General features: G+C 46.0%; 2 protein-coding genes across 3 annotated transcripts in view; one reads left to right on the top strand and one right to left on the bottom strand.

Moving 5' to 3' along the window:
- kat2b (K(lysine) acetyltransferase 2B) overlaps positions 1 to 22,484 on the top strand; it is a 175,812-nt gene that overhangs the window by 37,929 nt on the left and 115,399 nt on the right. The window lies entirely within an intron of this gene.
- LOC310873613 (zinc finger protein 385D-like) overlaps positions 16,647 to 22,484 on the bottom strand; it is a 61,363-nt gene continuing 55,525 nt past the window's right edge. Inside the window, exon 8 of one of the 2 annotated variants that reach the window (XM_083786134.1) lies at positions 16,647 to 17,970. In XM_083786134.1, the coding sequence (XP_083642260.1) occupies positions 17,716 to 17,970 (255 nt within the window). In that variant the 3' untranslated portion in view covers positions 16,647 to 17,715. The remainder of the gene's footprint in view (positions 17,971 to 22,484) is intronic. The other variant, XM_083786135.1, reaches the window with a different exon arrangement.

Below are 22,484 nucleotides of genomic sequence, written 5' to 3'. Positions count from 1 at the left end.
TAACTAATTAGTAACACTAATTGTAGTGGAGTAATCCGAGATGTAGTGGAGTAGAAGTAAAAGTTTTGGAAATAGTACAAATATCTCAACATTGTACATAAGTACAGTACTTAATAATAATAATAATAATACATTTTATTTATATGGCGCCTTTCAGGTCACTCAAGGTCGCCTAACAAAACAGAAAAATACAAAACAATAAAGCAAGTTTAAAAATACAGCAAGTTTAAAAAAACACACAAAAGGCCTGCAGCAGACTTCTACTCAAGGTGGGAGTAGGCTTGTCTGAAAAGGTGAGTTTTGAGGTGGGATTTGAAGGTGGGGAGTGAGTCCATGTTTCGGATGTCGGGGGGAAGGCTGTTCCAGAGGCGAGGGGCAGAGCGGCTGAAAGCTCTACCCCCCATGGTGGACAAACGAGCTGGGGGAACAGTGAGGTTGGTGGAGGAGGCAGACCTGAGTGACCGGGTGGGAGTGTTGATATGGATGAGATCAGACAGGTAAGGGGGGGAGAGGTTATGGATGGCATTGAATGTGTTGAGGAGGATCTTGTAGTCTATGCGGTATTTGATGGGTAGCCAGTGGAGTTGGTGAAGAACGGGGGTGATGTGGGAGATGGCAGGGGTTTTGGTGATGATGCGGGCTGCAGCGTTCTGGACCAGTTGGATTTTATGGAGGAGTTTGTGGGGGAGACCGAAGAGAAGGGAGTTGCAGTAATCGAGGCGGGAGATGACCAGAGAAAGGACTAGGATGGCAGTGTTGTTGGGGGTGAGTGAAGGGCGGAGGCGGTTGATGTTGCGGAGGTGAAAGTAGGCTGACCGGATGGTGTTATTGATGTGGGTATGAAAAGATAGGGTGCTGTCGAGGACGACACCCAGACTCTTGACCTGGGGGGAAGGGGAAACCGAGGAGTTATCTATGGTGAGTGTAAATGTACTTTGTTACTTTAGTTTACACCACTGCTAGCTACAGTTAAAAGAGAGACCGAGGTCACACGTTGCATACGGATTCCATGCTCTCGATGAGACACAGTACACACACACAATTTTTTTCTTTATTCATTTTTAGACCCTAGTAACCCTAAAGCTGACAATAGGCGATATACAAGCTCACAACGCGTCACATCGTGAGCTTGTGCACACACACCTCGTCTTTCTGCTTCTTGATGACAGAGAACTCTGTGGGTCCCAAACACAAAAGGAGAAATGTCTCCCCCAGACCAATCCTAGTGACGCTTGCATGGCTTATGAAGTCAACCATGCAGTACCATGTTTTCCTAATTCAATCTTACGGAAGGAAGCAGTACTGCACATGTGGACAGGGGTTGACTCACTGGCCACAGGCTGACTAAATAAGCAATTTAAGCCTGATTTAAGCAGTTGTTTCAAATCCCTTGACTCCTTCAAAACCGCTCTCAAAGGGCACCTATACAGACGGCTGCAATTCGAAACTGGCCCCCATACAATTCAAATACCTCACCCACCACTTTTCCCCCCTCACTGTATGTGTTTTTTTCCCCTTTTTTACCTCTGATGATTTCCTGTTTTTGGCTATATAGAAGTGTATATTTGTACATCTCTAAATGTTATGATGAATTGAACATGGTGGACCCTATTGTAAACAAGTGTAATGCGTTATGGTGTTGTCCACAGTTAACAGTTGTGTATCGAGTTGTGCTTGAAGTGTACTGTAATTCTGCAATAAATTGTTAATAAATACTTCACAATCAAAGAAATGTGAATCCCTACTCCTTCAAAACCGAAGGCTCCAATTCGAAACGGGCCCCTGTAAAAAATAAAGGTTAAAGTCCACACCGGCGGCGCCCCTTTTTTCCATAATGTAAACGTTTATCTTTTATCTTACTTTCTTTAACTGTATGATTATTTCCTTTTCGCATAGCAGTGCATATTTTTTTTAAATGTCCGTCCTGGTGAATTGAAAATGGACGACCGTGATGTAAACACGTCTTAATGCTTTTTCTGGTTTTATCATCGTAGTTGTATTGACCTGTACTTTCGTCTGAATTGAACTGTACCCAATAAATACCCCATGATTGTACAAACTGCGAATGCAATGTTCAATCAGTTGTTGTAAACAGACGTTGGCAGTGATGATGCGAGCACAAGTTAGCATGAATGCTAAGTTAACTAAGTAGTCACGCCACGCCAAACAAACGTACCTGTCTGTCTCCGTCCGCAGAACGTCGAAAAACAACCGTTAGTCAACAACCGGTGACAGGAGGAGTACTTTACACCGAGAAGTATGGTAGAGAGACAGAGAAATAAGAGACCTTTGTTAGTTAGTATGTTATTGTTTGTTCTCTCGCATACACTTTTATTACACTAGCAGTCTAGCATCGTCTCGGCTGAGGCTCGCCGATTCAAAATGTGCAACTGGCGCAGTGACGCCGCCTGATTGGTGGACGTTTAGTAGTAGTACGCCGGCGCTGATTGGCGGAGGACACGCAGACGACAGCTTACCCCAGAGTAAACTAGTGAGAGAGTGGCGACACGACTATAGTTCCAAACATTATTTGGAACTATCCCATTGAGATAGAATGAGGACTTCCGCATTTCATTGTTACACAATGGGAGTCAACGTTAGTGTCGCCACTCTTACTAGATTATACTCTGGTTTACCCAACAGTCTTGCTGCCTGGCTGCCTTCAACCACACGATGGCGAGCTTTCCTTTCTCAGTTCAACATTTGTATTTATTTTATTACAGTAGTTTTCAACCCTTTTCATGTCAGACAAGGTTAATTATTTATTCTGCATTTAAGCCAGGGACAGCCATTTGATGACTTTTAGCCTATACAGGATCTCCTCACTGGTCAACAAAAACACCTTGAAGACCCTATAACAGGAGCCCTCGTACAAGGTTTCTTCGACTATGCATTCACCTCCTGGTACCACGGCACCTCTAAGGCCCTTAAAACAAGGCCCCGTAAAATCTGAATCTGAATACCCCCCCCTCACTATATATGTTTCCTTTCCCTTTTTACCTCCTCTATGATTTCCTGTTTTGACTATATAGTTGTGTATATTGGTACATCTCTAAATGTTTTGATGAATTGAAAATGGTGGACCCTATTGTAAACAATTAAGTGTAATGCTTTACGTTAACAGTTTTTCTATTGAGTTGTACTTGAAATGTACTGTAATTCTGCAAACTGTTAATCAATCAATCAATCAAAAAGCCTTTCAGACCCAAAATTAGTCTTTAGAATATATTGTTGTTACTGAAATCTGAAATGATAGAAACAGGCAAACGTTGATCAAAATAACAATTCTTCTACATTCTCTAATTGTGTAGACTTCTATCTATAAGGGTCCATTTGGCTATCTTCTCCATCATTTAAGTTTAACAGGGGACCACCTGGAACGCCCTCAAGGACCACTGGTGGTCCCCGGACCACTTGTTGAGAACAACTATATTACATCAATATGATATTATTAACCACTGATAAGCCTATTACATCAGTGGTTCTCAAACTTTTTCATTTTATTATTATTATTATTAGTAGTAGTAGTAATAGTATTATTATTAATAGTATCATTATTACATTTTTTGAATAATTTGATTGGCCATCTTTGAAAATAGCCGAGCTCACGAGTCACAACACATGGCATTGCAAAGCGTTGTGACTTAATTGTGAGCTTGTAGATCAGCTGTTTTTGAAAAGGTTTGACAAAAGTTTGAGTACTAGGCGCCTGCTGGTATAGCGGTCCAGGCGCATTCCACAAATAGGCTCTAGCCTGACAGCGCGTCGCATGTTCGAGTCCCGTTCATGACGAACCTTCGCTGCATGTCTCTCCCCTTAATTGACTCTCTCCTGTCAGTCTTCACTTGAAACTATCAATAAAGGCAGAAATGCCAAAAACTAATCTTACAAACAAACAAACAAAGTTTCAGTACCTTTACTTTGGTGGGCTGCTGTGTAAGCATTATTTTGTAGCCAAAATGCCAATACTTTTGTACTTTGAATACAGGTACTTTCACCATGCACCATTAGTGTAAAATGTTATTAGATTTGTTAGCTGCGGCATGTTGAACGGATGGAACAATACAAGTATTTATTATGCTACCAGTTAAGCAGTGTTAATGGAGGGAAGGAACTGATTCATATAGTGCTGGGTGGGGTCAAACCTGAAGAAAGTTAAAGCCCATAAAGGAACTAGGACATCATACTTTAATATTAATATGCAGTTTACGCACACACACACACACACACACACACACGCACACACACACACACACACATGCACACACACACACGCACACACGCACACACACACACACACGCACGCACGCACGCACGCACTCACGCACAGAGAATACATAAGGTATGCATCAGAGCAGTCATTAAGGGCCTGCTGTGAGGCGACAGGCAGCCATAACTTTAGGCCTGCAGGTAACCAGATGGGAGGAATAGAAGGGATCCTATTAGTATTTATAGCGCTTAGTCGAGGGTCTGTCCAACTCAATTGGTAAAGCATTCACACCTTCACAGCGGAATGCTCAGACCACCCATTGCAGTAAAACACTGGATAGCCTACACATGTTAGTCTGCCAGTTAGACTGCTGGGCGAGCGCTGGCGCTTTGGCATGGGGTCTGATCTGACCGATCAATGATGGGGATGAATCAACATATGGAATGTCAGAACAGGTCAGCTCCATACTGTATATGGAGAATTGGAGGTTTGAGGTCAGATGCAGAGTTTGGTTGCAACCGCTTGGTTGCAAGGTGTTGCAATGCGACCCTTTGGTGTGGTTTGGGCTTAACACCCAAACTGCCATGATGGACGGTCTCCCGGGGGGCCAAGTTTAGTTTAGTTTATTTGATCATCTTCTCAGTAACAATACAACGTATTTGTCAACACAAGGTTACAATAATATAAATGGAGGTGATCAAATGGAACAGGCTGAAGGCTGAAAGCTTATAAATGCCTATCCTACGAACAACAAAATAAAAAATCCTCAAGTGGTTACAAAAATTGAAGGAATTGCAATAAACAATCCAAATAATTAATTACCATAACCAAATGACAAGAATCAAGGAGGCGCCATCGACAGAAGGCTGATCAAAGGTGTGTCACGTCAGGTTCAATATCGTACCGTAGAAAAAGTTTCCTTCCTTGTGCCGTGGCGTGCCGTGCCGAGCACTGCCCCGCGGTGTGAGGCGTGCCGTGCCGAGCACTGCCCCGTGGTGTGAGGCGTGCCGTGCCGAGCACTGCCCCGTGGTGTGAGGCGTGCCGAGGACTGCCCCGTGGTGTGAGGCGTGGCGAGCACTGCCCCGCGGTGTGAGGCGTGCCGAGCACTGCCCCGCGGTGTGAGGCGTGCCGAGCACTGCCCCGTGGTGTGAGGCGTGGCGAGCACTGCCCCGCGGTGTGAAGCGTGCCGAGCACTGCCCCGTGGTGTGAGGCGTGGCGAGCACTGCCCCGCGGTGTGAAGCGTGCCGAGCACTGCCCCGCGGTGTGAAGCGTGCCGAGCACTGCCCCGCGGTGTGAAGCGTGCCGAGCACTGCCCCGCGGTGTGAAGCGTGCCGAGCACTGCCCCGTGGTGTGAGGCGTGGCGAGCACTGCCCCGCGGTGTGAGGCGTGCCGAGCACTGCCCCGCGGTGTGAGGCGTGCCGAGCACTGCCCCGTGGTGTGAGGCGTGGCGAGCACTGCCCCGTGGTGTGAAGCGTGCCGAGCACTGCCCCGCGGTGTGAGGCGTGGCGAGCACTGCCCCGTGGTGTGAGGCGTGGCGAGCACTGCCCCGTGGTGTGAGGCGTGGCGAGCACTGCCCCGTGGTGTGAGGCGTGCCGTGCCGAGCACTGCCCCGCGGTGTGAGGCGTGCCGAGCACTGCCCCGCGGTGTGAGGCGTGGCGAGCACTGCCCCGTGGTGTGAGGCGTGGCGAGCACTGCCCCGTGGTGTGAGGCGTGGCGAGCACTGCCCCGTGGTGTGAGGTGTGGCGAGCACTGCCCCGTGGTGTGAGGCGTGCCGTGCCAAGCACGGCCCCGTGGTGTGAGGCGTGCCATGCTGAGCACTGCCCCGCGGTGTGAGGCGTGGCGAGCACTGCCCCGTGGTGTGAGGCGTGCCGTGCCAAGCACGGCCCCGTGGTGTGAGGCGTGCCGTGCCAAGCACGGCCCCGTGGTGTGAGGCGTGCCATGCTGAGCACTGCCCCGTGGTGTGAGGCGTGGCGAGCACTGCCCCGCGGTGTGAGGCGTGGCGAGCACTGCCCCGTGGTGTGAGGCGTGCCATGCTGAGCACTGCCCCGTGGTGTGAGGCGTGGCGAGCACTGCCCCGCGGTGTGAGGCGTGGCGAGCACTGCCCCGTGGTGTGAGGCGTGCCGAGCACTGCCCCGTGGTGTGAGGCGTGCAGGGAAAGCAAATGAGACCATAATGACTATTGATGTATTATTTATGGAAGGAGGACTATCAAGCACAAACTGGGGGTGGGGAGAGGAAGGGCTATTTATGGCATATGGAAGGAAGTGGGATAGGATTGAATATGCAGCGTGCCTGTGTGAGTGTGTGTATGTGTATGTGTATGTGTATGTGTATGTGTATGTGTGTGTGTGTGTGTGTGTGTGTGTGTGTGTGTGTGTGTGTGTGTGTGTGTGTGTGTGTGCGCGCGCGCGTGCGTGTGTGTGAGTGTGAGTGTGTGTGTGTGTGTGTGTGCACGTGCATTCGTGAGCGTGTGAGCGTGCATGCAGGAAAGAGAGAGGGATAGAGAGAGAGATGTGTCTGTCAGTGGTTGAAAAAGTATACTCACATTTTTCACTTAAGTAATACTGCAATATAGAAATACAAGTAAGAAGAAATAAAAGTCCAGATTTCAAAATGTACTTGAGAAAAAGTACCAAAGTATTGGCATCAAAATGTACTTAAAGTACCAAAAGTAAAACTATTCATTCAGTTCAGTTTTCAAATGTATAAAAATACGGTTGAAGTGGGCCTATAGGGTTGAAGTGGATAATGTATGTTTTGTAATAATAATCCAAATCTACAAATGAACTAGTAACTAAATAAAAGTTTTCAAATAAATGTAGTGGAATAAAAGTACAATATTTGGATCCGAGATGTAATTGGTAATATATACTCAGTAAAGTGCACATACCTCAACATTGTACTGGTAAATGGTGCATTTATATATAGATTGTGCATTACATTCACCCATTCACACACACATTCATACACCGATGGCAGCGGAAACCATGCAAGGTACCAACCAGCACATCGGGAGCAATTTGGGGTTCAGTGTCTTGCTCAAGGACACTTCGACATGTAGACAGGAGGAGCCGGGATTCGAAACGCCGACCCATGGATCATTGGACGAACTGCTCTACCTCCTGAGCCACAGTCGCCCCTTAAGTACAGTACTTAAGTAAATGTACTTAGTTACGTTCCACGACGCGCGTATGTGCTGCGACATCTTAAAGATTTACTAGGTGGAATTAAAATAACTAAACTTTCCAACTAAATGGTTTACGTGATTCTCCAGCCGCCGTAGGCTGTATAGGAAGAGTTTAAGAAAACCACCGTGGCCTCGTGCACCAGACGGTACCATAACCAACACCGGGGGAATAAAAACCTAATTAAATTAACTGCCTGCTATTGGATTGTGGACTGGCGAACAAAACAATCAGCCACATCCACATGCAGGCAGCACCGCTCATTAGAGACAGACACACTGCTCAAAGGTCTTATCCTCAGCCGTCGATAATTACATAATGAATAAGTTAGAGGTGCTGAATGAATGTGCACTGTGGAAACTGCAGATTAGTTTTGAAACCTTTCTTGGGCTTTAGTTTGGGCTATTAAAGTCCATGCATGCAACGTCCGTATTCTGGAAAAGGCCTCTCTGAAAATAACACTTCGTCAAGCTCGTCGCCGTGTTATTTTCAGGGAAGATATTTAGTCTAATGTAGAGCGAAAACAGAAAGGTATACTTGGTTCCCAAATGTTTTAGCTCAGGGCCCTATACGTCTAACCAAACTAGTGAAAATAGCAGATCTACAAGCTCACAACGCGGCCCGAGCTTGTAGAGTACTTACAGTACTTTTTAAACATTTGTTTGGGATTTGTTTGATTTTTGCTTTGATTTCTCCATGAAATGACCCAAAGAAATCATTGAATTTTGTTTTTAATTCATGATATTTCTTTTTGCTTTTTTAGGGATTTATTGAAATGTATAATATCCCGGGATCAATAAACATGTAATAAACATGTACACGACTCCTCGTGCTTGTAGTGCGTTGACACATTTTTATCAAATTGACAGACTACATTGTCTGTTTCATAAGTACATAATATATCATTTCAGTATAGTTTTCTTACTAAAGTCTAGTTTTTATATTGTATTTTCAGATAACAATTATTTTCCCCCACACCTAGCTTTTGTTTGCCGGGGGGCTCAAGTGGTTAATCAGAGCGAGTGGATAATAAGTCCAGCGTGGTTGTGTGGATGACACGCAGCGTGTATTATACGGAAGGCAGGGAATTTATGGGACGCACAGCAACTTCAATCAAAGCAACGACTGCAGGCACAGATGAACAGCACTCTGCCTTTTTTTACTCCATAAACACAGCATCCTGCAGCATGCAGCCTTTATATCTACTGGCACCCATGCATCATTATTAAGAGATCATAAACTGGCACAATCAGCCCACCAAGACACCCCCACGACCCTCCCCCGTGTTCAGCCAGAAGTCTACAGTGGGCCAATGAGCAGGTCAGGTCTCCTCTCACAACAACCACCAGATGAAAAGCATTAGCTGTAATCTGCTGCACTGGCCTCGCCACATATAACGGCCCGAGAATATACAGCCCCTGCTTTCTTTTAATGTGGAAAAACGTGCAAAGCCAAACTATCCCTAAAATTTATGATAATGAAATCATAACGCGCAGGGGCAAATAATCAGCCCCCAAAGCAAACATTAAAACGGCTCAGAAAATGCAGGGATTAAGGTTTGTTTTATGGGACCTGGCTTGACGTCAGGACTTTAGCCTACAGATACGTCCCTCTGTAGAAGGAGGAGCCGCCTACATTCACTTCATACTCTCTATTAATAGCAAATATTCACAAGCAACGATCACATATCTTACATTGGACTAGCGTGGTTGATCGAGAACGTAGAAATGAGTAGCTTCAGATGAGATGCGGTGTAAGCATGCAGTTAATTTGTCATGATACAACGTATATAGTGCTTAACCACATGAACTCTAGCATCCCTATTCTGGGCGTGTCATAACAGAGCATTCCATTCAGCTAAAATAGCAGCTCGTGTTGTGAGCTTATACAGTAGCTTTCGGCTATTTTCCATGTTTGACATGCAACAACGTGTAAGTAGTGGTGAATGCACACATTATATAGACTATAACAGTCGTCAGCATTACGACCATAACATCCTGCTGGTGTCGATGTTCCAACAGTACATGTAGCCTCAACATGTGTGTGTCTGTGTGAATGTGGTGGAAGGTGGTTGGGGGACGACATGGATTCTACTCCTCCTGTGCCTTCTAGAGTGGGACCCTGCAGAGATGCATCTGGCTCCATGTTGCCTTCTAGCCTGCACCTGAAAACCCAGCTCCATATATAATTTCACCTCGGTCTCTTAACATTAACCTTGGTGTCCCTGTTGCAAAAACAAACATGATGTGACCTTCATGGTCATCATCACATCTAGGGTGTCAGGAAGGGGTACATGGTGAAGTGTGAGGGGGTGAGTTGGAGTCTGAAGAGGTGAGAGCACTACACTGCTGTCCAGTGTTGGGGAGTATTAAGCTACATGTAGCTGAGCTACGTAGCTGAGCTACATTTTGCTGTAGCTTGTGGTATTTTAGCTACATTCATATTTGTGTACCTCGTCAAGTAGCTCAGCTACCTTTTGGGTCATTTTTTGTAGCTTAGCTACTCAAGTTACAAGCTACAATTTTGGGCAATAACATGAAAGAAATATATTAATTTTGACCATTGGTTGCTGTGTTAATTCTTGTACTAGAACCCCCTTTGAAAAATCAAGGACTGTTCCTTTTTCTGATTGCTTTGAGGGCATATCAGCACTTGACAGCTGCCTCTAATTGGCCTCTGATTGGCCCTGGTATCACAGGGTGGGAGGGGTCTCCCAGAGGGGAGCAGGGTGGGAGGAGGGGTCTCCCAGAGGGGAGCAGGGTGAGGAGGGGTCTCCCAGAGGGGAGCAGGGGTCTCCCAGAGGGGAGCAGGGTGAGGAGGGGTCTCCCAGAGGGGAGCAGGCTGGGAGGGGTCTCCCAGAGGGGAGCAGGGTGGGAGGGGTCTCCCAGAGGGGAGCAGGGTGGGAGGGGTCTCCCAGAGGGGAGCAGGGTGGGAGGGGTCTCCCAGAGGGGAGCAGGGGGAGGAGGGGTCTCCCAGAGGGGAGCAGGGGGAGGAGGGGTCTCCCCGAGGGGAGCAGGGTGGGAGGGGTCTCCCAGAGGGGAGGAGGGGTCTCCCGCATGTACATTCTCAATTTAACGCTGAAAAATAAAAAGTAGCTGAGCTACTTTGAGCTACTTTTTCCATGTAGCTGTAGCTTTACAAGCTACATCTCTCCAGGGGTAGCTATGTAGCTTGATCAAGCTACTGCCATGGTGAGCTACTTGTAGCTTTACAAGCTACGCTTTCAAAGTAACTTGCCCAACACTGCTGCTGTCACCCACTTCAGTTCAGATGTAGGCAGCAGTATATAGGCTGCCTTAACACTGAATGAGATGGAGGTGTTTATTCCTTGGTCCAGTGTGATGTATATATAATACGGTACGGTAAATCCAGGTTTCTGGATGAGGTGGATGTAATGGTGCAGAATGACGATGTCTCCGCATAGATCATCGCCGAGCGCTGGCTTCCTGTGGGTCGACGGGAGGGATAGCCTGCTTCCTGTGGGACTGAGAAGCAGAGAGAGATACAGATAGAGCGTGCTTTTCCTAAGCAATCAACCGGGCCTTATCGTGCGTATAAATCTCAGGCCTCGCAAAAAGGAGACAGTCGCAATAAGCGAAGTCATTGCAAAGTTATAGCATTACATAATATGATTCAATTTATTGGCCTTACACACTTTTCCATTTGCAAGTATGGCGGGAGTGGCAAACAGGTTGAAGTTTCACTTCATCCCGTGCTCGAGCTGAGCACATAGAATGTTTATGTTTTTCATCCTTATCTTTAGACTCACAGGCTTTCTGTTTTAATCATTCATGCAAGGCAACCTCCCGCACAGCTCTGCGCCGTAGCTGTGCTCCCCAGGTAGGAAGGAGGAACCAAGAGCCCTCTGGGTGTCTTTTGTTTTTCTGACACATTTGGTGTGTGTGTGTGTGTGTGTGTGTGTGTGTGTGTGTGTGTGTGAGGGTGTGTGTGTGTGTGCGTGTGTGCGTGTGTGTGTTTGTGTGTGTGTGTGTGTGTGCAGGAGAGGACATGAGCGTGCTATGCATTTCTATTGTATGTGCAAGGAGAGACAGGTTAGGGAGAGAGAGAGTGAGAGAGTGCAGATGATACCCTTTGAATGTACTGGAGAGAGAGAGAGAGATAACAGCATAAATATGACAAAAACTGAAAGGGAAAGATTAGCTATAGGGAACCAAACGGCCTCTGCCTTCTGACAGCCTGTGGAATATTAAGTGCGACGCTGTTCGACTCCCACACACACAGATGTTCACAATCACCAGGCAATTAATGAGAGCATGTGACGTTGCCGCCATGATTTTCAGACGACGAAGATACAGTGACTGATTGGATGACAGTTGTCTGGATTGGCCAATAGAAACATTTGCTTTGGACGACGGCGCGGAGGGAAACGGGAATGAATATTGCCAGTTTTAATATCGCAGGAATCCAGTCAGCGTCAGGAGCTTCGGCGTCATTTGGCTGATGTGAAACAGCAAAGGAAGAAAAACAAGTTTTTTTTTTAGGCGCTGCTAGAAGGAGGGTGAACTTGCACGACCGCTGACTGAATTTGACACAATGCGCTGGCCGCTGTGGACACAAAAGGCCCACAACAGTATGCTTGGGCACACAAAGGGTTACAACAATAAGCTCCTGTTAAGCCCAGTGTTGGCAGCTCACAATAAAGTCAACCCTGAAAGGGAGGTTGTGTTTACCATGTTTTATTCCTGAACCAGAGACAGACTGACAAGGGAATTAACCCAAGAGCACAGGGGCAGAGCTGTGGACCTTGACTCAAGTCGAGTCAGACTTAAAACCGCGCCAATCAATAATCGAGACTTGACTTAAGACTGCAGTTAAGGCTCAACTTGCTTGAGACTTGACAGTTTTAAGACTCAACTTGACTTGAAGCAAAAACTTGGAAATTTATCGCCATCACAGGACTATAGTTTACTTTAGGCTTTACTGCTTCGCACACAATTCTGCCCTTTCTGTAGTGTTTGTCTTTATGTAGTGTTTGTTTTGGAGTAACCGTGGCGATGTTTGCTGGGCAATGCCAAACTGGCATTGATTGTCCCATAACGGGGATGGGTAGAGCTGCAGGAGTTGAGACTCGTCTTAGACATGAATTGGACTTTAAGTTTTAGGCTTGGAAGACTTGGTTTTCGGGTTACTTTTAGACTCGTCTTTACTTGGACTTGCACCAAAAGCCAGCAGCTCTGCATAGAGGCAACCTGTTTGCTCACAGAGATCATGCGCCGGTATCTCATAACCACAGCAGCGTAGTGGTTTGGCACCTGTGCCATGAGTACACATTATCTATACCCTCAAACTATTTTCACTGCGCTGTGTGTGTAGCAGGGCACAACTGCAACTACTTAAATAAATAGATGGGAAACAAGCTTCAAGGTAGAAAGTATTAAATCCCTATGGACTAACAGTCCTCCTTAGTTCAGTGGCACAGTAGCTAGGCTGCTGCAGTTTAGACAATCAGTACAGGAGTGCTGAACAAGTTACCTCTGAGCCTTCGACAGTAAAAAAAAATCAATTTCCTCCGAAACAGGAGCTCCGCTCCGCTAACATGAGCTTCACGCACACAGCCCTGGGTTAATGTGAAGCTCATCAGCTTCACGCACACAGCCCCGGGTTAACGTGAAGCTCATCAGCTTCACGCACACAGCCCCGGGTTAACGTGAAGCTCATCAGCTTCACGCACACAGCCCCAGGTTAACGTGAAGCTCATCAGCTTCACGCACACAGCCCCAGGTTAACGTGAAGCTTATCAGCTTCACGCACACAGCCCCAGGTTAACGTGAAGCTCATCAGCTTCACGCACACAGCCCCAGGTTAACGTGAAGCTCATCAGCTTCACGCACACAGCCCCGGGTTAACGTGAAGCTCATCAGCTTCACGCACACAGCCCCGGGTTAACGTGAAGCTCATCAGCTTCACGCACACAGCCCCAGGTTAACGTGAAGCTCATCAGCTTCACGCACACAGCCCCAGGTTAACGTGAAGCTCATCAGCTTCACGCACACAGCCCCAGGTTAACGTGAAGCTCATCAGACTGACAGACAATAAAGTTGCGCAGAAGAACATTCCTCCTGCACTGATTTATCTCTGAGAGCTAAAGCCGGCAGGCGGCATGGAGGGGGGACGAAGGATTATCTGTACTCTAAGTAATAAATAATTGGGAGAAAAGGCTTCATCTGAGGCCAAATACAGGATATGTATTTTTTTTTGACATAAACTCTTATTTCATTTTCCCTCTCAGGAAAATACCTGAACGGGTACCAAGGAGGGATTATTGTATACGTGATGTTTCAGTGAGTGTGTGTGTGTGTGTGTGTGTGTACGGAGGAGGGGTTAAATGGTTTTTTAGATAGGAGTGAGAGTACACAGTGAGTTATGGCTTGACTCCTCCTGTCGCAGGTCCATCTGTCTGTGTTCCTCCTAACTCAATCTGGATGAACTTGTGCTGCATGAGCAAAAACAACAAGCAAAAAAAGTAAAGGAAACCAGAGCGGGTCCAGCAACAGCCCTGCAGGCTAGACGTGGCTCTCTCTATGACATGTCTATGACGTATGCAGTGGCGGAAAGTACGTACCTTATTTAATTTGGCACCAAATTAATTGGTACAGATCCCTAAAAGTTGGTTCGGAACTGGAACCAAAAAATACTTCTTCTTGCCCTGTAGTGGGAATCAAAGAGGCCGTGTCACTATTCAGGTTGGAAGATGCAGATGTGATATAATAAATTATCGTAAACAATAAAGAACGGAACCAGTTCTAGAACCAAAGACAGACAGACCAAAGCCAACATTATTACATTGCTCCCGTTTATGCAATTTATTCAACAAAGACACCGTTTGGCAGAAAAATTTGCATCACCACTTTTTTTGAATAAAAAGGACATTTGTGCAGCTGTTCAAAGAGTCAAGCGGGAATATTCCTGTTTGTTTACGGAGTTATTTATTGTTGGCCTTCAAACAACATATCTGTCTAGTCCTGGAGGTCTACCTTGAGTCCTTGACAGATGGAATATAATTATGTTTCTTTTTTTTTGTAATCGGTGCGAGCAATGCATCCACAGTTTGTTTATTTTTATATAAACATCTTGATCAAGCATGCGCTGATGTACAATCTCACGTGCGTGCACACGTGAGCACGCACGCGCACACACACACACACCACGTGCACGTTTCCTGCCTTCCACATACACTGCTAAATCCTGAGCATTAAATCTTTTTATACTTAGGTCTTACAGCGAATAATGAAAATAGCAGATCTACAAGCTCAAAACGCGTGTTGTGGCAAAGAAATTTGGTGTAGACGGAAAAAAAACATGTACAGTACAGTTGCAATTTAAGATTATAGAGGGTTTAAAAGATGTCCCGACACTGTATCGGTATCGGAAATGTATCGGCCCTTATTTGGTCATATCGGTTCATATCGGTATCGGCAAATATGCCAGTCTAACCACACATCCGACACAGGGGTAAGAGATGGACACTATAGCAGGTAAATAAAATGTTGGGGCATGTGGAGTTTGCTTTGGAGTTGCCCAAACTGCAAGTGCACATTTGAATGAGGAGTCTGCTATAAACACAACACGAGATATATAGCTAGATAGCTATAAACACTATTCCCGGTCGGTGGACTCTTTTTGTATTATTATAAATATTATTCTCTGGTATCGGCTAACACAGAAATTGTGGTATCGGGATCGGAATCGGATATGAAAAAAGTGTATTGGGACATCCCTAGTTTAAATTATGGTAGGGTAAGTGATATCTTTTGGTTAAAAGTACAAACAGGTCGGGGCGCCTGCTGGCCTAGTGGTCCAGGTGCATGCCACATATAGGCTTTGGCCTGACAGCGCGTCGCGTGTTCGAGTCCTGCTCATGACGACCTTTGCTGCACGTCTCTCCCCTTCTCTCTCTCCCTCTTTCCTGTCTATCTTCACTTGTCACTATCAATAAAGGCAAAAAGCCAAAAACAAATCTTAAAAATAAAAATAAAAACTACAAACAGGTTCAAAGGTTAAAGCACTGTATTCTGATTGAGTGTGTGTTCAGAAATAGAGTCTCCCTGTCTCTCCACAGTCTCCAGCTCTTTAGGTGCTCTTTTCAGGTGCGTTGCATATTTCAGCCAATCAGGAGAGAGTACTCATTTATCACTTTAAGGGCTCTATTTTCGTTCGAGCAGTCTAAATACACTATTGCATTGCATTGGGGAAGGGGTGTTCCCCCACTAAAGTTGGTATTTTGGTTACCTGTCTAATCCCTAAATCCCTAAAGCACCTCCGTTACCTGTTACATTATGCATAGGTGTGGTTTGGGCGTTACAATAATGAAACCAATCACCGTGCCACATATGTTATGATTTAGCTATTGAAAAATAGCAGATCTACAAGCTCTATGAGCTTGTAGGTCTGCTATTTATGAAAAATCGAAGAACGACTGACATAGAAACGTAGCTTTTTCAGAAAACTGTCAGGATGTAGAAGACATTTTTAGATCCCTTATCCGTTGCCTGTTATGCCCAGTGCTATATTGCTTCATAGCCTTACGGTCTATAGCCCATGGAAGAGTATTGTGTTGCTGCCTTGAAGTCTCACTTGTGCTGCAATCCACACCCCCGGTGTTGTTTTTCTTTTTCCCCACCTCGCAGAGCCAAGAACATATTTTCATTGAGTCACAACTCGCTCAGATCTCGCTAATCTTTTTAATTTCAAAGTATTATGTAAACTACGAAATTCGGGCTTTCATTTGGTATATATCGTGCATGTAGGCCGTCTCTACAAACGGTATCAAGCGAAATGGAAAGTAAATTTAGTCGGATTAAACCCAATTTGTTGCGCTATGGGGTGATGAAACTGAACGAGCAAATGGCACACCGCACAATGCCTGGCAGTGCTGGCACAAGCCAAATAACTTCTTTGACTAGACAATTATATACGTAGACACAATGGACACAAGAAAGTGGCAGGCACTCACTTCTGCTGATTATAGGAAAATTACAAAGAGATTCGTAGGAGAATAAGGAGAGATAACGCAGCCTGACTCCGCGGACATCTCCATTGCAGGTGCGCAGTGTGCGTCGCTATACCAAACTAATTTGGAATTACGGCTTTACGGGTGCTTTTAAACTCCACTATGCGCCTTCCCAAATCTGTGTGACCAAAATAGCAATTTAGGGGAAAGCATGCCAACACGCCCATGACCACACCTCTAGGTGCAAATATCGGTGTCGGCATAATAGATAGCAGGTGATGCTGGACCAAAATACCATTAAGGGACAGAGCAAGCTCCTATACTCGTAAGTTTTGGGCAGCGGCTGACTTGCAGATTCTGATTGTGTCTGCTTATTTCTGCATTCCCTCTGCATGTTCCCTCTCCTGACTGGATAAAATTTGTATTCCCCGACTTGAAAATGTTTGAATATATTAGAGATAATCAGGACTAAGTTTAACAAAACAAATTACTGCAAGGAAGGAAAGAAAATGATTTATTTTTTACGCCCATGGAACCCAAGGTAGGGTCGGGCTCTGGCAGAATTTGAGAACTCTAGTTTATTGAGCGTTAAATTGACATTCAGGGTCTTGCTGTGCAGTGCCAGTGATCCACGCCATCCTTTCTGACAAGTCAAAGTGTTGACAGACGGGACAAGTCATCCCGTCTGACACAAAAACATTAACAAAAGGCAGGTGGCACGCTGTCGGAAGCGGACCCAAGCTCCCGGGAATGTAGACTTGAACTCCCGGAAGTTCTAGCCTAGTGAGCGGCCGCGGCAAGTAACGTCGACGCCTGCTTCTGCCGACTCAACGCCATTCAAGTCACGGTACACATCGATAGGTTTGGAATCATAATTCACGTCGTCCTTGTTGACGTCACACGACTCATGACACCTGTTCTCCCCGTGTCCCCTATAGGGGTAGGTACCCTCACAAAAAAACATGCAGTAATCCTGGTCTCTAAAATGCCTCCCCCTGGCCAGTCGGGGTGCCTGCTGGAGGGGAAAGGAACTGGTTGAAATAACGTGTTCCTTCCACTCGTTCCGTCCTACCGGGGAAACGTATCACCCTGTCAGGTGATAAGTAGCGGCCTGCTCACTCTTCACGCATTGAAGGATGCATGAGCTCAGTTCGGGGCTCTCCTCAGGTTGGCAGAGTTTAGGCAATTGGCACCGGCAGGAAAAATGTGTTACAGAAATCGTGGGATGAAATACAATAAAAAATAAAAAGATGTTGCACGACTCGTCACCACGGTACGGCCTCGGAGTGACACTGCACTGTCCTCTCCTCTGATTGGACGGTTCGTAGGGCCCGTAGGGCCCGTAGGGGTCAGTACGGCGAGAACAGAACGGGCGCGTGGTGCGCCGAGCAGACGGGCGTGCTGGCGGGGGCGTGGTGCAGCAGGGCCTGGGGGAGGGGCTGGGGGTGAAACAGGGCGGGGCCAGCGTTGGAGGCGGGCCGCAGGTGGAAGGCGGACGTCAGGGACGACATGGCGGCGGCGACAGACAGGTGGCGCTGCAGCAGACAGGACGCCAGAGGCTGCTTGGTCAGGAGTTCCTGCTCCTTCCTCAGTGCCAGACCAACCTGATGGGCGGCGCACGCACACACACAGACACACACGCACGCACGCGCGAAAACACACACAGACACGCACGCACACACACACACACACACACGCGCACAAAAACACACACACACACACACACACACACACACACACACACACACACACACACACACACACACACACACACACACACGCACACACAAAAATGTATTTGTTAGGGAGGTTAGATATACCAACAGTCATTAGTCAGACAAACCCGTGATGCAGGATAAAAATCACCTGTGGCTCCTGACATGCGTGGCGGGTTAAAACGAACCGTGCTGCTGGTGTTAGACTATGTCTAACTAAACACGACGCCATCAAGGCCTGCCAATATATATTTTGACGACACAATCAACTGTACAATCAACTAGACTAAAAGTAAAACATTTCAGATTACTTAAATATGACTAAAACTAAAATGACATTTTATTCAAACATTTGATTTGATCAAATCAAAATGTAGGAAGTCTGGCTCTAAACATAATTGTAACATTAGACTCACATACTAAACTCAAATACACGCCAGGGTGTACTTTCTTGGCGTCTCCTTGCAGTGGACCCTGGTTCTGCTGCTGTGTGTATTAAGAAGAACTTGAACAACATCCAGACTTCCACGTAGCGAGGCTGTGGAAGGCTGCCCGAGAAGGACAGTCCCTCAGGGACTTCCTGACAGCGCAGGGAGGGAGTTGTCTGAATACAAGCATGTGCTGCTGGCTGCCGGCCTCCGCGTTAATAAGCAGCCCTTTCTGAGAAACGCTGACCGCCTCTGTTTTCTGTTTTGGTTCCTTTGGGGCCTAAAAAACAAACTCCAAGGTCTCCTCTGCCAAGACTTCTATCTCACCACCCACAAGCGGCCGTGTTATGCGTACAGGTTTAGTCCATGTCTGCCATGATGTGTACAGCTCCTCATCCGGCCAAAAAGCTCTCATGGGGCTTTAGTTTAGACTAGAGTAGTGGTTCCTAAACTTTTAATAATAGTAATAACAACAACAACAACAGAAGAAAGAAAGAAGAAAGAAGAAAGAAGAAAGGAAGAAGAAGAAGAAGAAGAAGAAGAAGAAGAAGAAGAAGAAGAAGAAGAAGAAGAAGAAGAAGAAGAAGAAGAAGAAGAAGAAGAAGAAGAAGAAGAAGAGGAGGAGGAGGAGGAGGAGGAGGAGGAGGAGGAGGAGGAGGAGGAGGCACTGGCTCTCAAAGTGGGGTTCTGGCCTGGGACACACGGCTTAGGAACCAAATGGGCCCTTATGTAACTCTGAGAGTGTACGAATGGAACCAAGTGGACCCTTACGGTTCCATTTGGTGCCATTTAAATACACTCTCAGAGTTAAATGAGCACAGAGTATTTTACAGTGTAGACTGGGGTCCCAGAGATTTGAAATGCAAATCCTTGAAATGAAGCAGTTTGAGAAACACTGCTATAGAGCCATAAAAATCATCTCTTTATATGTGGGTCCCCCAACTTTTCAAGTGATCTGCTGGCTTATATATATCAATTATATATCAATTTGGGGGTCCTTGGCATGAAAAGGTATGAGATATCCACTGTTTTAGAGGTTGCGTGCGATGCCAGTTCAGCCTGTCACGTCACTTTAGCTGCGCTGGTTGGTCTGATGGGAGTGTGATTTGTTTATTTAATGGTGAGGCCTGCCAGCAGCAACTGTCATATTCTCTGCCAACTCCCTCCCTACACGGTTCAGGAAATCTCAACAAGACTAGATTGCTGTTTGCCAGGCAGATCCTCCTTGACAACAGTCATGTTTATCCATTCATTGAATTGAATTGTTGATCAAATGCAATTTCCTTGTTTTCTTTGTGAATAAGTAACCTGGGCATGCCCAGTTCATCGTGCTGTTGGGATTATGAGTGAATCTGTTATTCTGTATGTGAACTGTCATGGACATTTATGTATTTTTGGGGAAACTGACTGAGAAATGTGTAGATTTCTCTATTCTGAGAACTCCCTTTTTTTCTGGGGGACTTTTGCACCGAACAGCTCGTAACAAATGTAGTGTTCAAAACATCTGAGTAGTATTTATTTTATTGTATTGCCCAAGACTTATTGCTAAATAAAATACATAAATAAATAAAACGAAATCTTTCCTTTCACATCTTAAGAATGAAAATGAAAGAAGGCGCGTTCATTCATATTGTGGGGAAACTCGAACTAAGATATGATGACAATGCAAGTATGCAGTCAGACCTTGGATATTAAGTTCTCATGTTTTTGTTAATTAGGCTTGTTGTTCTTGACCACAATGATGCAATACAATAAAATTCACTTTAGGTATGTTATTTAAAACAGATGCTATAGGTTCATTTGTTTACCTATAGATTATTATTTTGACAGCATATTGTAGACCAGTGGTTCCCAAACTTTTTCATGTCAAGGACCCCCAAATTGACACTAATTAGCTAGCGGACCCCTATTTGAAAAGATATGCCAGGGACCCACATAAGAGAAGATTTTTACAGCTCTAGCAGTGATTCTCAACCCGTTTAATTTCAAGGACCCCCAGTTTGACATGCATTAGTCTACGGATCCCCATTTAATGGCATTTCTATCTCTGGGACCCCCAATTTATATTGTAAAATCAATGTTAATTTAACTCGCGAGAGTGTACAAATGAAACCAAATCCATTTGTACACTCTCTCAGAGTTACAGACACATAAGGGTCCATTTGTTTCCAAACTATCATTTAGCTGGGGGGGCCCCCCGGAACTCCCTCCAGGACCCCTGGGGGTCCCCGGAGCCCACTTTGGGAACCACTGTTTTAGAACGATGCCATACTGTAGGTTCCTGGCTACCCACGAGGCTGCGATCCTAGTTACGTTTCCTGAGGCACTACACTGTCTCTGCATTTGATGTATGTTGTTTACCGAAGTCTCTCTGGACAACAGCTGGACAAAAGTCTCCTATGTAAATGCCTACATTGTAAATTGTATGGTGTTGAAAATGAAGATGTCATTATCGCACACAGGCCTTTAGTGACCATCTGCTGATCCAGCCAACCAGTTTGAGTACATTTTATTTCATAAGGCACCTTTCGAAACAATGTTACAAAGTGCCGTACAATTTTTGGACACAAATCAAGTTAAAATAAAATAACATAATAGTGTATAAGGAAACAACATGGGAAAGATGTTTACAAAACAAATATGTTTTAACCCGCTCTTAAAACTGTCAATTGACTCAGCATTTTTTAAAGCCAAAAGGTATGGCGTTCCACCTTGCACCACTGCAAAGGCACGGTCGGTCACCCTTTGTTTTGAGCTTGGTTGCGGGTATTTCTAGAAGACCTTCCGAATGTCAGAGGACCTGAAAGGTCTCCCATTGGTCTTAGGGGGAAGTAGGTCAATAATATGAAGACCTGAAAGGTCTCCCATTGCTCTTAGGGGGCAGTAGGTCAATAATAATATGAAGACCTGAAAGGTCTCCCATTGGTCTTAGGGGGCAGTAGGTCAATAATATGAAGACCTTCAGAGCGGCAGAGGACCTGAAAGGTCTCCCATTGGTCTCAGGGGGCAGTAGGTCAATAATATGAAGCGTCAGAGGACCTGAAAGGTCTGCCATTGGTCTTAGGGTCAATAGGTCAATAATATGAAGCAGAGCTAGTGTAGGCCGAGGCATTCTCTGTCGCAAAACCCTGCGTGTCGACTGAACTCTGAGTGAGTGTTAAAAATGGACCCTTATGGATCCATTTACTCTCAGAGTTTGCTGCGCAGATTGCCACGGGAAGGATGCCCCAAACTATAAACACTGTGCCGTAGTAGTATTAGGCCTCACATCTAGCATACAACATTGTTGGATGCTAGATGTAAACAAAGGGTAAGTGTCAAGGCCGCCCCAATGCATTTCCAATGGAAGTCACATGGTTTGACACAACGTTTTTGTTGTACGGCTTTCGGCTGTGTTTCGACTGCCCCCCTCCCCCTCATACAACAAAAATGTTGTGTCAAACCATGTGACTCCCATTGGAAATTAATTGCGAGCTTGCATCAGTAAACAAGTCTCATGCATCAGATATACATCAATCTGTTGCAGGGCTGGACTGGCCACAGGGCATATCGGGCATTTTCCTGGTGGGCCACGACCGTTTTTTTTGACAGGCAGTCAGGCCAATAGGCGGCAGGCCACCAGGAAAGGTCCGGGCGTGCTGCCATTCTGCCAGTGCCATCATGATCATTTCACTGTACCTGTATCAGTGAGTGACGAATAAACCCTCTACAAAGGGTTGTGTAGTTGTCTGTTGGTTTGTATCATTTAGGCCTATGTTGTTCTGTAAAAGTGGTGGTATTAGGGCTTGTTTGTTTGTTTGTGTGTGCCGTGACGGAGCGGGCGGTAGAGTTTCTGCTATCTGCGTGCTGGTTGTGGTGGGCCGGTCTGGGCCAAATTCACGTTAAAATGCCCGGGCCGAATTTTTGTCCCAGTCCAGCCCTGATCTGTTGTGACCGTGTGAGTGAAGCCTAAGGGTTCTGGTTCTACCATACTGG

This window comes from Protomyctophum parallelum (genome assembly GCF_964188405.1).
Source record: "Protomyctophum parallelum genome assembly, chromosome: 1".
NCBI lineage: Eukaryota > Metazoa > Chordata > Actinopteri > Myctophiformes > Myctophidae > Protomyctophum > Protomyctophum parallelum.
This window is presented reverse-complemented; position numbering and strand designations above follow the sequence as displayed.